Below are 12,525 nucleotides of genomic sequence, written 5' to 3'. Positions count from 1 at the left end.
TTTATCCTTGGCCTCATGCATTAGAGCCGTCTTGACCTACATTTCCAGTGAGCATGCCCCACTGCCTGTTGAAGTGTTCAGCCTGTAAATGGCTCCCACACAAAGATGAGTTCCCCCAATCTGATTCATCCCTGGGGAATTTGAACTAAGGAAACCAAGAGGTCTCATCAATTGGGGAAATGGAAGTGATGGGTGTTGAAGTTGGTGTCTGTAACAGGAGAGGTCATGAGAACAGGTGTTCCTTACTGGAGGGGAAAGTAGGGTCAGAGGACCTAGGAAGGGCTGTCTCTGCCTGGCGGGCTAAGAGGAAGGAGAGAGAAGCTTTGGTTTCTAAGTATTTCCCAATGCTAGTTCCCATAGGAGGAGAAAAGGAGCGGGGAGTGGGGAGGGGGGAAGGAGAAAAGGAGGAAGAGGAGGAGGAGGGAGGGGAGGAGGAGGAAGAGGAAGAGGGAGAGAAGGAGGAAGTGGAGGAGGAGGAGGAGAAGGAGGAGGAGGAGGAGGAGAAGAAGAAGAAGGAGAAGGAGAAGAAGAAGAGGAGAGACGGAGGAGGAGGGGGGAAGGGAGGAAGAGGGGGAGGAGGGAGGGAGGGAGAGAGGGAGGGAGGGAGGAGGCAGGAAAGTAAGCTGCGGTAAGAAAGCTTCATCTCTATGCATATTGACTAGTGTAACTACAAAGACCTAATATGCTTCAGGCTCAGCTTGATCCAGCAGCTCGAGTGATGATGATGATGATTTCTTTCAGTCTCTCTATCCCACCTTTTGTAAGAATGGCTTGATCCTCAATGTCTACTCTGTCCTCTTCCACTCATGGCCACACTAGATTCTTCACTTGGATAATCAAGATGGCTGCTGCAATTTCAGTCCTCCCAGCTTCCTGCCAACCTGCAAATCAAGGTGCAGTCCCTGCAGCATTTTCCACTTTGGGACTTGATCCCTTCCCCAAAGTGATCACTTGGGCAGGGAGGATAAATGTGCTCTTTAGATGAGACCCCTGTTGCTTGCTTCAGTTTTCCTACTTGCAACAACATCTGCTTACTGTGCTCCAGGTCTTGCAATGTTCGCCCCACTTATTACTTCCCCTGAAACTCGTACAGCCTTCCAGGGCTTTTCCAGGGCTATCTCCATTTTATCAGTGAGGAAATCAGAGCTCAGAGCGTGTGGCCACCTCACCTGGGGTCCCACAGCTAGCAGCCGACAGTGCTATTGGAATCCGGGAGTTAAATCAGGAGTGTGCTTCAGGACCCTGAGCTCCTCCTGACCCTGTGTGTCTGTCTGCCTTTTGCAGAAGAGGGTCACTTAATAGTCACCAACCTCACCCCATCGCTGCTCTTCCTGTACATGTCATGTCTATCCTCTGACTCAGATCCCTTGTGCACAGGGAGGGGGGGTTTTGTTTGTTTGCTTTGTTTTGTTTTTCAGGGGTTTTTTTGTTTTGTTTTTTGTTTTATTTTAATCCAAAGCTTTCGAGCTTTAGACTGAGTTACTCAAAAGTCCTGTTCCCATCTCTGGATTCCTCTGGACTCTATTCTCACACCACCTCGAGCAGTTTCCATGGAAACTGCTGGGCTCCTGCATCCCTTTCATCCTCCTTTCTGGGAGGCAAGGCCAGCTCTCTGGCACCCTGGTAGCCAGACCTGACCATTATAAAGACCAAAGAAACAATATCTGAAAGAAGCATTTGCAGGCTGAGGGAGGCGCCCGGGATGCACTCCGGAGTTTCCTTTGAAGTGCTCCAAAATGACACCAGGTGCTCTGAGGAACCCTGCTGGTTGTCACTACAGCCCACTGTGGGCTGCAAGGTGTTTGCCAGTTCATACCCAGCATCTCACAGTTGAATTCTCCACTTCCTGAGGACCTAGGACAGAGGTCTCATGGGGGAAAAGTCTGTGTGCCCCCTTGTGTCAGCGACAGCCCTCAGAGGGGACAGTCAGTGGACTTGGGATGATGGTACAAAAAGCAAGACCCAATCTGGCTCCTTTGGAAAAGGAAGGATCCAGTCACTGGTCGACTGGTGGACACTGGGAGTCACTCTATAGGGAGGGTACTGGTGGGAGTACTTTCTAGATACTGCCCAGGAACGTGGCATCTGACATACAAAGACCCTGGTTCCCAAAGGAGCCAACATGACCTCAACATCCCACCCTGCTTGGGTGTTATTTCCTCCAGTCCTTGGTTTCCTTATCTTGAAGATAAGTCTAAATCTTATACAGAACATCCAAGAGGGTAGCTGTGAGGGCCAACAAAGTACGATACGTTACAACCACTGGTGTAGGTGCGTATAAACACCAAGATCCACTGCCACCACAGCTGCTGCCACCACCACCATCATCATCATCATTATCACCATCACCACCACCACCCCCACCACCACCACCACCACCACCACCACCACCACCACCACCACCACCACCACCACCACCACCACCACCACCACCACCACCACCACCACACCACCACCACCATCACACCACACACCACCATCATCACCATCACCATCACCATCATCATCATCATCATCCACCACCACCACCATCATCACCACCATCATCATCACCACCACCACCATCATCACCATCACTACCACCACTATCACCACCACCACCACCATCATCATCATCATCATCATCATCAAAGTTGTCATAAAACTCAGACAGAAGTCCTAGAGGAACAACAAAACCTCAGACATTTGAAAACATGAGAAGCAAGCAGAGAAGCATTGTTTCTGTATCACCATAAGATAAACTCATTGGATCTCCCTTGAGTTGACCTTGAGCCATCTTCCGTCTGACACATCTTTGGTCTATGCTGCTTCCCAGGCCTCTGAGCAGTGCCAAGTCTGGAAAACGCACAGGTACACACAAGCCTTAACTCTCGATCTGGGACCATGCAGGCTCACAGTGCCCCTTTCCGCAGCAGCCCTGGGATCTGGAGAGGTTTCCCACCTCAGAAGCACCAGAAAAGAAACACTACCCAGCCACCCCTTTCACCAGTGGTAGCCTCAGTTGAAGGTTGAGGGCATATGGGGCAAGCTAAGCAGACAAGAGGAATCTGGGTCCTATGTTGCCAGGTACGGGCTAAAGCCAGTCTTTCAGAACATCAAGGAAAGTTCCTATTAGTTCACGTTGATACCAGCATCTACTCTTTCATTTGGCCCTGACCACACACAGGACTCTATCATCTGTGGTCCTTATCTTGACTTTGTGAGATTACAGGGGCTCTCAGAGTCTGAACCACCAACCAAAGAACATACACAGGCTGAACCTAGACCTCCCCACACATATATAGCAGAAGTGTAGCTTGATCTTCAAAGCTGATGCCTCTACATGGGATAGTTCTTCTAGCTGGGCTGCCTTGTCTGGCCTCTGTGGGAAAGGATGTGCCTAGCCTCACAGAGACTTGATGTGCTAGGGTGGGGGGGATATCCAGGGGAATCCCCACCTGCTGAGAGGGGAAGGGAAGGGTGGATGGGGGAAGGATTGTGGGAGGGGGTGCCTGGGAGGGGGCAGTGGGCAGGGTGTAAAGTGAAAATAAAATAATAGTAATAATAATAAATTATTTTAATAAAAAGACTTATTATTACCAACATCTTCATTTTTACTAAGGTCCAAAGAGGTTAAACGACCTGCCCAAGGCCTCCCAATTCGTTATTTGGCTTTAAACTCACAGTTATCTCACTCCAAGGCAGGGACTTCTAATACTTAAGTAACTTTTGCAGAAGTCAGCCTGAGCATAAAGAGGTTTGCTTGGACTCTTTGGTCCTCCATGGGCACGTGGCTGAGACAAGCAAAAATGGCCCCCAGAAACAGATTCCCATGGTACCTCCGAAATAAACAATGGAAACTGTCCCAGTGCAATATTTGGGGTCCACGGTGGTTGGTCCTTTGCAGTCATACGCAGGGCCATCTTCCCCCTGGTCACAGCAGCCCTGGGAAGGAAGAATCTGGCACTGCCTTGGATGTTTATAGAGCCAGCAAACAGCTTCTGCCTGCAGACCCAGGCTAGGAGGGAACCAGAGGCAAATCAAAGGGATCCCAGCACCAGGTGCCAGAGCCAGGAAGACGGAGGCTAGCCCCTTGGGTGCATAGGAGTTAAAAGCTGGTACTCTGGAAACAGCATCTGTCTCATCTATCCCGGACATCAGTTTGGCATTCACCATATTAGACACCAGTAGCACCCTGAGTGGGGGATGCAGAAAGCTAAGAGTTTGGATCTGGAACAGTCTCCAACAGCCTCTGTGTCGAAGGCTCCCCTTCTAGTGGGTCAGGTGTTCAGAGGTGAGATTTGTGGAAGGGAAAGTAGATGGATGGTTAGGGCTTTGACTGCGTTTCTGGATTAATCCATTAATGGGGCCATAATTAAGTAGATTGGAAGGAGTTAGAAACTGTAGGACTGTGGGACTGACTAGGCGGGAAGTAACAAATCACTAGAGTGCCCCTGGGAGGCTGCATCTTGTCCTGGCTATGCTTCCTCCTCTCCTTTCAACTTCCTCCCTCTTTCTCGCTTCCTGGCCACAAGGCAAGGAGCCTTCTTCCCCGACAGGTTCCCACCACAACATTCTGCCTATGACACCACCCTTGAACAATGAACCAAAATGCCCACAGACCGGAACCTCTAATAAACCTTTTACTCCTTAAACTTGACCTCCTCCAGTATTTTGTCACGGCGACAGAAAGCTGACCAGTGCTCCCGCGGGTCAAGGAATCCATGCCAAGCTCCCCAGAGAGCACAGACATAAAGGACAGGGACACAGACTGACGTGCTCCTCGGAACAATCCAAGATGTCCGTACCCACACTTCCCATTTTACAGACTAGAAAGGCCAAGGCACAAACAGGCTGTGTAAGCCAAACAACGTTGTGGAGGTTTGTTCTTGTTCGTTGGTTTGTTTTTTGTTTGCTTGTCTAGGAACCAGAACCAAGGAACTTGATTCTAGAGCAGCTGTTCTTTCGGACTGACCCTTCTTCCCTTCTCAGAGGCAAGACTCGAGCTTGGTAATTTTTCAGCCCTAGAAGCAAGGAATGCTGGTTACAGAAGCCCCAACCGTTAGCCTGTTTGCTGTTTCTTTCCTAGTCTCTTCTTGTAAACAACCCAAACTCATTGTACCTAAACAACACGCGAGCAATTTTGGAACTTAGGCTCTACACTGCCCTTTGAGGTTAGCTCAGAGAGTTGCTCCAACCTGACCCCAGGAGACAGCCTGCTTCTCTCGGCCCCTGCCCCCACCCCGGGTTCTCCTCTCCGCTAGCGACCTGCTTTAGATTCTCACCTCCTTCTCTTTTGCTCTCCCTTCGAAGGCAGCTCAGCTAACACTCATTAGCACATGTTAATGAGCACCAATTCACATCTCTGTCCTTCTTTTTAGGGGAGGGTGCTTGCTGTAGCTCCGAGGGTAAAGCGTCCAGGAGGCTAGCACACATTGCAGACCTTTGGAGTAGGGAGGATATGGGAGCGAGGCTGGTTCTCTGATCGAGGGACCGCACTGAGTGCTTGCTGTCTGTGGGAGCTTCTGTTTTGTCTAAAAGAAGCTCCGCACATCTTTCAGAGTTTAATGCAATCTACCTACGAGAGACTCCAGTCTGCTCCTATCAGGGCTTCTGTCCGGAGGGAAGGGTGGTACTGAACAGGGGACTCGCTCCTCCATTCCCATCTAAATCCTCCCTGCATCTTGCAGATTCCATTTGTCCACCTATGGTAAAACCTTGAGAACATGGTTTTCCTGAAATTCTGATACCCTTCGAGGGAGCACAAGGAAATGAGTTCTGGGATCAAATTTTAGCTTTGCTACTTGTTAGTAATGTTGTTGCTGCGGCTAGAAACTGGGTGTGCTCCAGATGGACAGAGAGAAAGGAAGGCAGGGGCAGTCTCTCCCCATTTCCAGCTAAAAGCCTGCGGTGTCCCCGGAGGGCACCCAGGAGTCTCACTGAAGATTCTCTCCTGGTCCCCAGGAACCCTGGCAGAGAGGAGCCTCCGCCCGTGCAGCGCCGCGCCCTGCGCGATTCCCTGAGTGTGCGCTCCCCCTTCCGGCGGCCCAACGCGGTGCAGCTCCGGGCTGCATATAAAGGCAGCGTGGCGCGCAGCTCCAGCGCGAGAACCAGAGCCAAGCGGCACCGAGTGACAGCGCTGAGAGGCTTAAGATCTCCGGAGCCGCTCGCCATGGCTGGCCCGCAGCAGCAGCCCCCTTACCTGCACCTGGCCGAGCTGACTGCATCCCAGTTCCTGGAAATCTGGAAGCACTTTGATGCTGACGGTCAGTAAATCTCCCAACTTCTGGGCCCTTTGACCCACGGGGACCTGAGATTGGTAAAGGGGTCAGGACATGGCTCAGTGTGGGCAGGTATGCTTTGCCCCCAAATGGTTTGTTCTGTGGCAGAGCCTGCTCGGGTCTTGAGTTCAGGAAACGCCCAGCTGCCCTGGTGACAACTGTCAGTAAGTTTTCCCAATGCAGGGTGCCCAGGGTCCAGGTTCTGAGCAAGTCCGAGCGTTCCCAGAGAGGAGGCCTGGGCAAAAAAAGGCTCCCCATGACACATTCCCCTGCCTTCTTCCTCACCTTTCCCTTCAAGCTAACGCCCTGCCTCCAGCCTTGTAGCCACAGGTCTCCAAACCTCACTCTCCCTTCATGCTTCTTATCCCCCATCACTCGAGAAAACTGAGCGTCCTGAAGGGAACCTGGGGGGGAGGGGGCGGCTCCCCTGGTCTGGTTTGCCAAGAACAGGAGCAGAAAATGGATTGGGAGCTTTTTAACAAACCCAGGCGTTCTTTATCCATTTTTAAAAACCCTACCAGTATGTGGGTTTTCCAACTACAGCAGAATGGATGTGGTGGGGAGGGTCCTGGTATTAGCCCCCAGCCTGCTACCTGGTGATGTAGACTCCTGGGTACCCTGGGCAGCTGCCTGTGGATGGGGGGGGGGACGACAGTGTCACACCCCAGTGACCAACACTTTGCTCTACGTGGTCTTCACAATGACCAACCCAAAAAGTGAGGTCCGAGTGAATGGCTTTGGAGGTGGCTACCAGACCTGGGATTCCAAGTGTCTACAGTCTTATCTGACTCAAGTATAAAAGAGCACACACACCACCGGTCCCTCTTCTTCCCCTGCCCCACCCCCAGCTTCTGATATTGCCCGACACTTTTCTATCACTAAAGAAAAAAGGGGGGGGGAGCCATTTGAATTCACCCTCCAACGTTTGGCTAAAATGAACACCCAGAATGCACTGGCGTCTCAGACCTGTTGGCAGGGTGGTGGCTCAAGGTGTTTATCCCTGGACTGAGGGGAGGGGCAGGAACTAGGCTTATCAGTTAGCAACTCCTTACATTCTCTCCTTCCTCTCTTAATCCCCTCAGTAGAGTGTGAAGGTGGGTGCACAGTGGTTCCCTGCTCCGTAGCAAGGAAAGGGGTAGTGTCTGAGGATGCCAATGGTTTTGGTTTCTTGGAGGCGACTGAGAAAGCTGGAGGGGTTGAAGACCAGGTTGCTGGATACTGGGGTGGGATAGTGATCTGCCCGAGAACTACTGAAGGTGGTGCCTCAGTTGTTCAGTCTGAAAAATGGGGCCAAGGATAGGCTGTCTTTCCACTTCCCTGCTCCTGGCACCCAACTTCCCAGATGGAAGGGCTCTGACAGCAGCCTTACAGCCTCTCGTCGCCACGTTGCACACGGGACACGCTCTGGCCAGCATATCTGCACCAGAGACTTGTACGAGGCAAGGAAAGTTACCAGGCTGTCAAGGTTATACCACTGGCCTCCTGCTAGATGAGTCAGCTCTAAACAGCCAGCTCAAAGTCGACTTTTCCCTGGGGACCATCGGTGAACCTCTCAGTCATTATGAAAACCTTATGTTCCAGTCTGTTCTGAGGCTCTGACTTTTCTAAAAACAAACAAACAAACAAACAAAAAAAAACAACAACAACAAAAAAAAAAAAAACCCAGCTGCACCTTTTTGAGTTCCACCCTGAGATGCTTCTTGGCAGAGTCCCCTTATGCAGTTGAGGAAGGTGATATGGAATTTGGTCAGTGGTTCTGACTTCCAGCTGGGGGGTTGTATCCCCATTCAAGGGAATTGCTACGGGGGTAGGGAGGAGTGGTTTTCCTAGGAGGTAGTACTATCCCACCAAAGAGCCTCAGCCCTGCTTCGGAGGTGGTGGGTAACTCCTTTCTATCCCAGAAAGGGACCCTAGCATACACCCTTCAAGGAAGTCCTGAACTGGACCCAGAAATGAACGCGATATGAATAAAAAAGGGCACATATGGACAAACTGGCATTCCACTGAGGGCTCTAGAAGTGAGCCTGGGACAGCCTTTCTCTGTACCTTTGTAGCTAGCCCTCACCTTGGCCTCTTGAACACCCCAAGGCTGCAGATGAACCTTACACATCATCACCTGACCTGCCTTGGCTCTATCTGAGCATTGCTCGCTCTCTCTCTCTCTCTCTCTCTCTCTCTCTCTCTCTCTCTCTCTCTCGTCTGTCCTGGCTTCTGTTTGCAACTTGGGGATCTGTTGTAGAAGGTTTGTTACTCTCTACCTTAAAGACCTCTGGGGGACTTTCCATGGCTCATAGGGTCCCTGGAGGAAGCTCACTGGAGCCCAGTTAATCATAGGCACCAGGGAGAGAAGTCACCTGGCTCCTGGACTCTTGTAAACAAAGGAGACTTTAGAAAAGATCCTGATCCAATGAGAGGAGGGCTGGGAGTGGAGACCCTTACTCAGCCAGCCCCCTTCAAGTCAGAAAGAAGAGGCGCTACCTAGTCCCTCCATCCAAAAAGACTCTTCTCAAAGAGGTCACTAGCGGTAGGGATGGGGAGAACAGGTATTTGAAGGGTCAGGAGCTGGGAAGGAAAGGGCCCGGGATCTCTCCTAGACTCCTAGACCACCCCAACTCTTGCTCATAGGTGACCAAGAATAGGCAGTGGGAACCATCAGTCTCTCGGATGAAATATCAGACCCCAGTGAGGCGACAGCCAAACACACACCCCCTCCCCTCACTCCCAGGCCTTAGTAGGCTCTGAGGATTTTCTACCTGTCACCTCCATGCTCGGAGCGTCACAGTATCTGAAGCCATCACTCTGTTACTTCCTGGTCACTTTGTCAGCAGTTCTTTTACTCTGTAAGATCCAAGTGACTGTGAGGCCTGGTAGCCCACAGGCCTATACCCAGCAGCTCAGGAAGAGGACTGCAGATTCAAGGACTGCCTAGGTTGCAGAATGAGTTTCAGGCCAGCCTGGGCAACTTGGTGAGACACTGTCGCAAAATTAAAAGGAAGAAGAGGGCTGGAGATGAAGCTCAGAGGTGTTGTTCTGTTAAACTAAATGTTTGCCCTCTATATACCAGGGTCTAGGCCCAGTCATCAGCAACGCCATGAGAATGGGGGGGTGGCAGAGAGGGAAAGACAGACAGGGAGGGAGAGAGGGAGAGAGAGGGACACACACACACACACGCACACGCACACGCACACACGGATATCCAGGTGGCTGAGATGTGGATGCCCAAGTCAAGAGTGTACATCCCATCTCTGTGTAGTTCGGACAGACATTACCAGGCTTCTCATCCACTGATAACCCCATGAGATGCCAAGCTGTGGCTCAGCAGAGAAATGGAGGAGTTCCTGTCAACCTTCCAGAAGCAATCAGAATGCAGAAGAGAGAGAGGAGCAGGCAGATATTCATGGTCCAAGAGAGGCAGCATTGGCCCAAGCTTCTATCCTAAATATGTGGAAAGGTATACAAACAAGAGAGCCTATCAAAGGAGCTGCTTGAGGTAAACAACAACAAAAATGGATTCGAGTCAGCTCCATCGTAGGAGAGCACACAGCCATCAGAGCGAGATCCAGTCTGTGCAAACACGGGAAAGTGCCACTTAAGACGATAGCAAAACACAAGGCAAGCCGAGTTCACTGTGTAAGAAGGAAAATGATTTCACAGACACCTTCTTTCCCCAGAAGAATGCCCACCCAGCTCCAGGCACAGCGACCCACTCAGGGTCTTCGACAACACACACACACACACACACACACACACACACACCACCACCACCACCACCACCACCACCACCACCACCACACACTACCACTATACACCACCACCACACACCACACATACACCATGCACACACACATATACCATACCACACACACATACACACACCCCACGTACCACACATGCACCACACATATTCATCTCATTCCACATATTATACATACACACACACCACACACCACACACACACACACACCCCACACCACAATCACACACACACACACACACACACACACATACACACCACATGTGAGCCTGCTCGCACACGTACATGCAGGCACACATACACACACACTAAATGGCAGCTCATGGGACCTTGGATGAAAGACTTGTGAAAACAAGACTACAAGACACAGCTGATGCTATGCGTTGCACATTGACTACTACACCTATACAGTGCAACAGAACTGCCCTCATAAGCCCATCAGAACCACAGGGGGCTGCGGAGATGGCTCCAGGTAAAGGGCTGGCTTTGCAAGCATGAGGATCTGAGTTTGATCCTCGGAAACCGTATTTTAAAAAAAAACATAGTGTTGATACACACTTGCAATCCCAAGGTGGTGAGAGAAAGGTGGGTCCCTGGAGCTCCCTGGCCTACTGCAGGTCAGCAAGAGACCCTGTCTAAAAGAAGAAGGAAATAAGAAATCCCACAAGCAAACAACACCACCACCAAAAAGATGGATGGCACCCAAGGAATGACACCTGAGTTGACCTCTGACCTCAGCGGCAGGCATACATTGGGTCTCAGCTCATTAGTCAGTGGGGTCTAGGTCTGGGAGCAAGCTGTTGTATGCTTGGAGATAACTTTCTTCTAACCCTGTAGTGAAGCCCTGCAGACTTGGCCTCAGCTTGGCATCAGATAAAGGCTTATTGGGGAAGCCTCCTGGTTCACGTGGGGCAGCTCCTAGTCCCCCTGCCTGGTCCCCCTAGTCTCCTTTCACCGATACACTGATTATTTCACTAACGGTTCCCTCTAGTGTGCAGTGTACACGATCTATCAACTCTGAGTTGTGTAGCCTCTGGGTAGCCATCACCTCACCTCTTGGACGGCGATTGCACCAGCCAGAAGTAGGGGAGCTGGGTCTGTGAAGAGCTCCCTGGAGAGGCAGTCGTGGTGCAGGGCTGAGGTACTGTGTTTATACTGACAAGATACCTCAGCTTCTCTGCCCAGTCAGCCACCAAGCCCGGAGTTCTATGCCCCTCCCTTGTTTATTCCCACTCCAGACACAGGTGCTTTTACTAGCTAAGGCCTTTGGGGAGGTTGCCGGGGCTCAGGAGACCCCCTCAGGGAAATCTTCCCCAATTCCCACGGAGCCAGAATTAATAGAGCAGGCACTAGACTCTTCAAGAACAGAGCCTCTGCAGCACCCGGCCGGCTGGCATCCCTCCTAGCCGATTGCATCAGATGCCCTCCTGTGCCCAGCCAGCCCCATCTGGACCCTCAGGCTCTGGCCTCCTCCCCTCCTCTTTGGCTCTCTGCAGTCTTACCTCTCTCCCTCAATCTGCCCCTTCCTTCTGGCCTCCGCAGGCCTGGGACTCAGCCCAGGGTTAGGCTGCCAGCTGTCCACAGGTTCGGGGACCCAGCCCAGCTCCCAAGCCCCATTCCAGGAGTAGCCGAGCCGAAGAGCAGATTAAAACGGGAATATCCAAATGTTCTTCCATGACCTGCAGATCTGGGGCATTTTTAAACCCAGGAGCCACTAGGAGAGAGGTGTGGGGAGCGTAGCTGTATGTGTGATGGATAGAGAAATCCAGACAAGTAGAGCTATGGACAGACCTTATCCTGGGATGAACAAAAGGAAATTGTGATCTCTGTTAGCTGTGAGATGGAAACATCCGACCCCCACGAGGCCTCTTTTCCAAGGTAGAATTATAATATAATATAATATAATATAACATAATATTATATTATATTTTATTATAATATGCTTGCGTGGCAGAAACCAAAGGAAAACAAAGCAGAAATGGAAGGTCTTTGGAAATAGCCCGTGCCTGCTGTGCAAAATAACACAAACACCAAGGAGCTTCCTGAGCCCCGATGCTGCCACCACATGAAGCAAGAGAACGCCCGAGGCATGGTTAAACAGATCCACGGGCACCACACCCAGTGAGCGATTCAGAAAGTTGAGGGAGGGTCTCCGACTCTGCCCTTCTGGGACGTCAGGGTTAGTAATTAAACCTAATCTCACATGTGCTTTGGAAGCACTCCACCACCGAGCTGGATTCTGCATTTCTAAGCAGCTCCCAGGTTACCGCCAGTCCACACACCACCCAGGAAGTCAGCTCTTTTGTGGTCCTCTAAAGTTACCAAACTTTCTACTTTAACAAGCTCCCCAGGTGATGGTTATACACCTTCGCGTTTGAGATGTACTGCCAGCATTGGGAGCTGGGAAGGCACGCACGCCTCATCAATTAAGTCAGAAAGCCCGGTGTAGGGCTCAGGCAATGGCATGGCATTGCCGTTAGGCTTCCCAAGGTTCTGGTTGAGAACCAGCAC

The 12,525-nt window shown here is 51.2% G+C and overlaps 1 protein-coding gene across 1 annotated transcript in view; it reads left to right on the top strand.

Moving 5' to 3' along the window:
• The first annotated feature begins 6,068 nt into the window (after window positions 1-6,068).
• The window catches only part of Calb2 (calbindin 2), a 26,474-nt gene continuing 20,017 nt past the window's right edge, over window positions 6,069-12,525 (top strand). The window contains exon 1 of the mRNA XM_032887987.1: window positions 6,069-6,245. Coding sequence (XP_032743878.1) covers window positions 6,152-6,245 — 94 coding nt within the window. The 5' untranslated portion in view covers window positions 6,069-6,151. The remainder of the gene's footprint in view (window positions 6,246-12,525) is intronic.

The sequence above is a fragment of the Rattus rattus genome, chromosome 17 (assembly GCF_011064425.1).
Source record: "Rattus rattus isolate New Zealand chromosome 17, Rrattus_CSIRO_v1, whole genome shotgun sequence".
Taxonomy (NCBI): Eukaryota; Metazoa; Chordata; class Mammalia; order Rodentia; family Muridae; genus Rattus; species Rattus rattus.
This window is presented reverse-complemented; position numbering and strand designations above follow the sequence as displayed.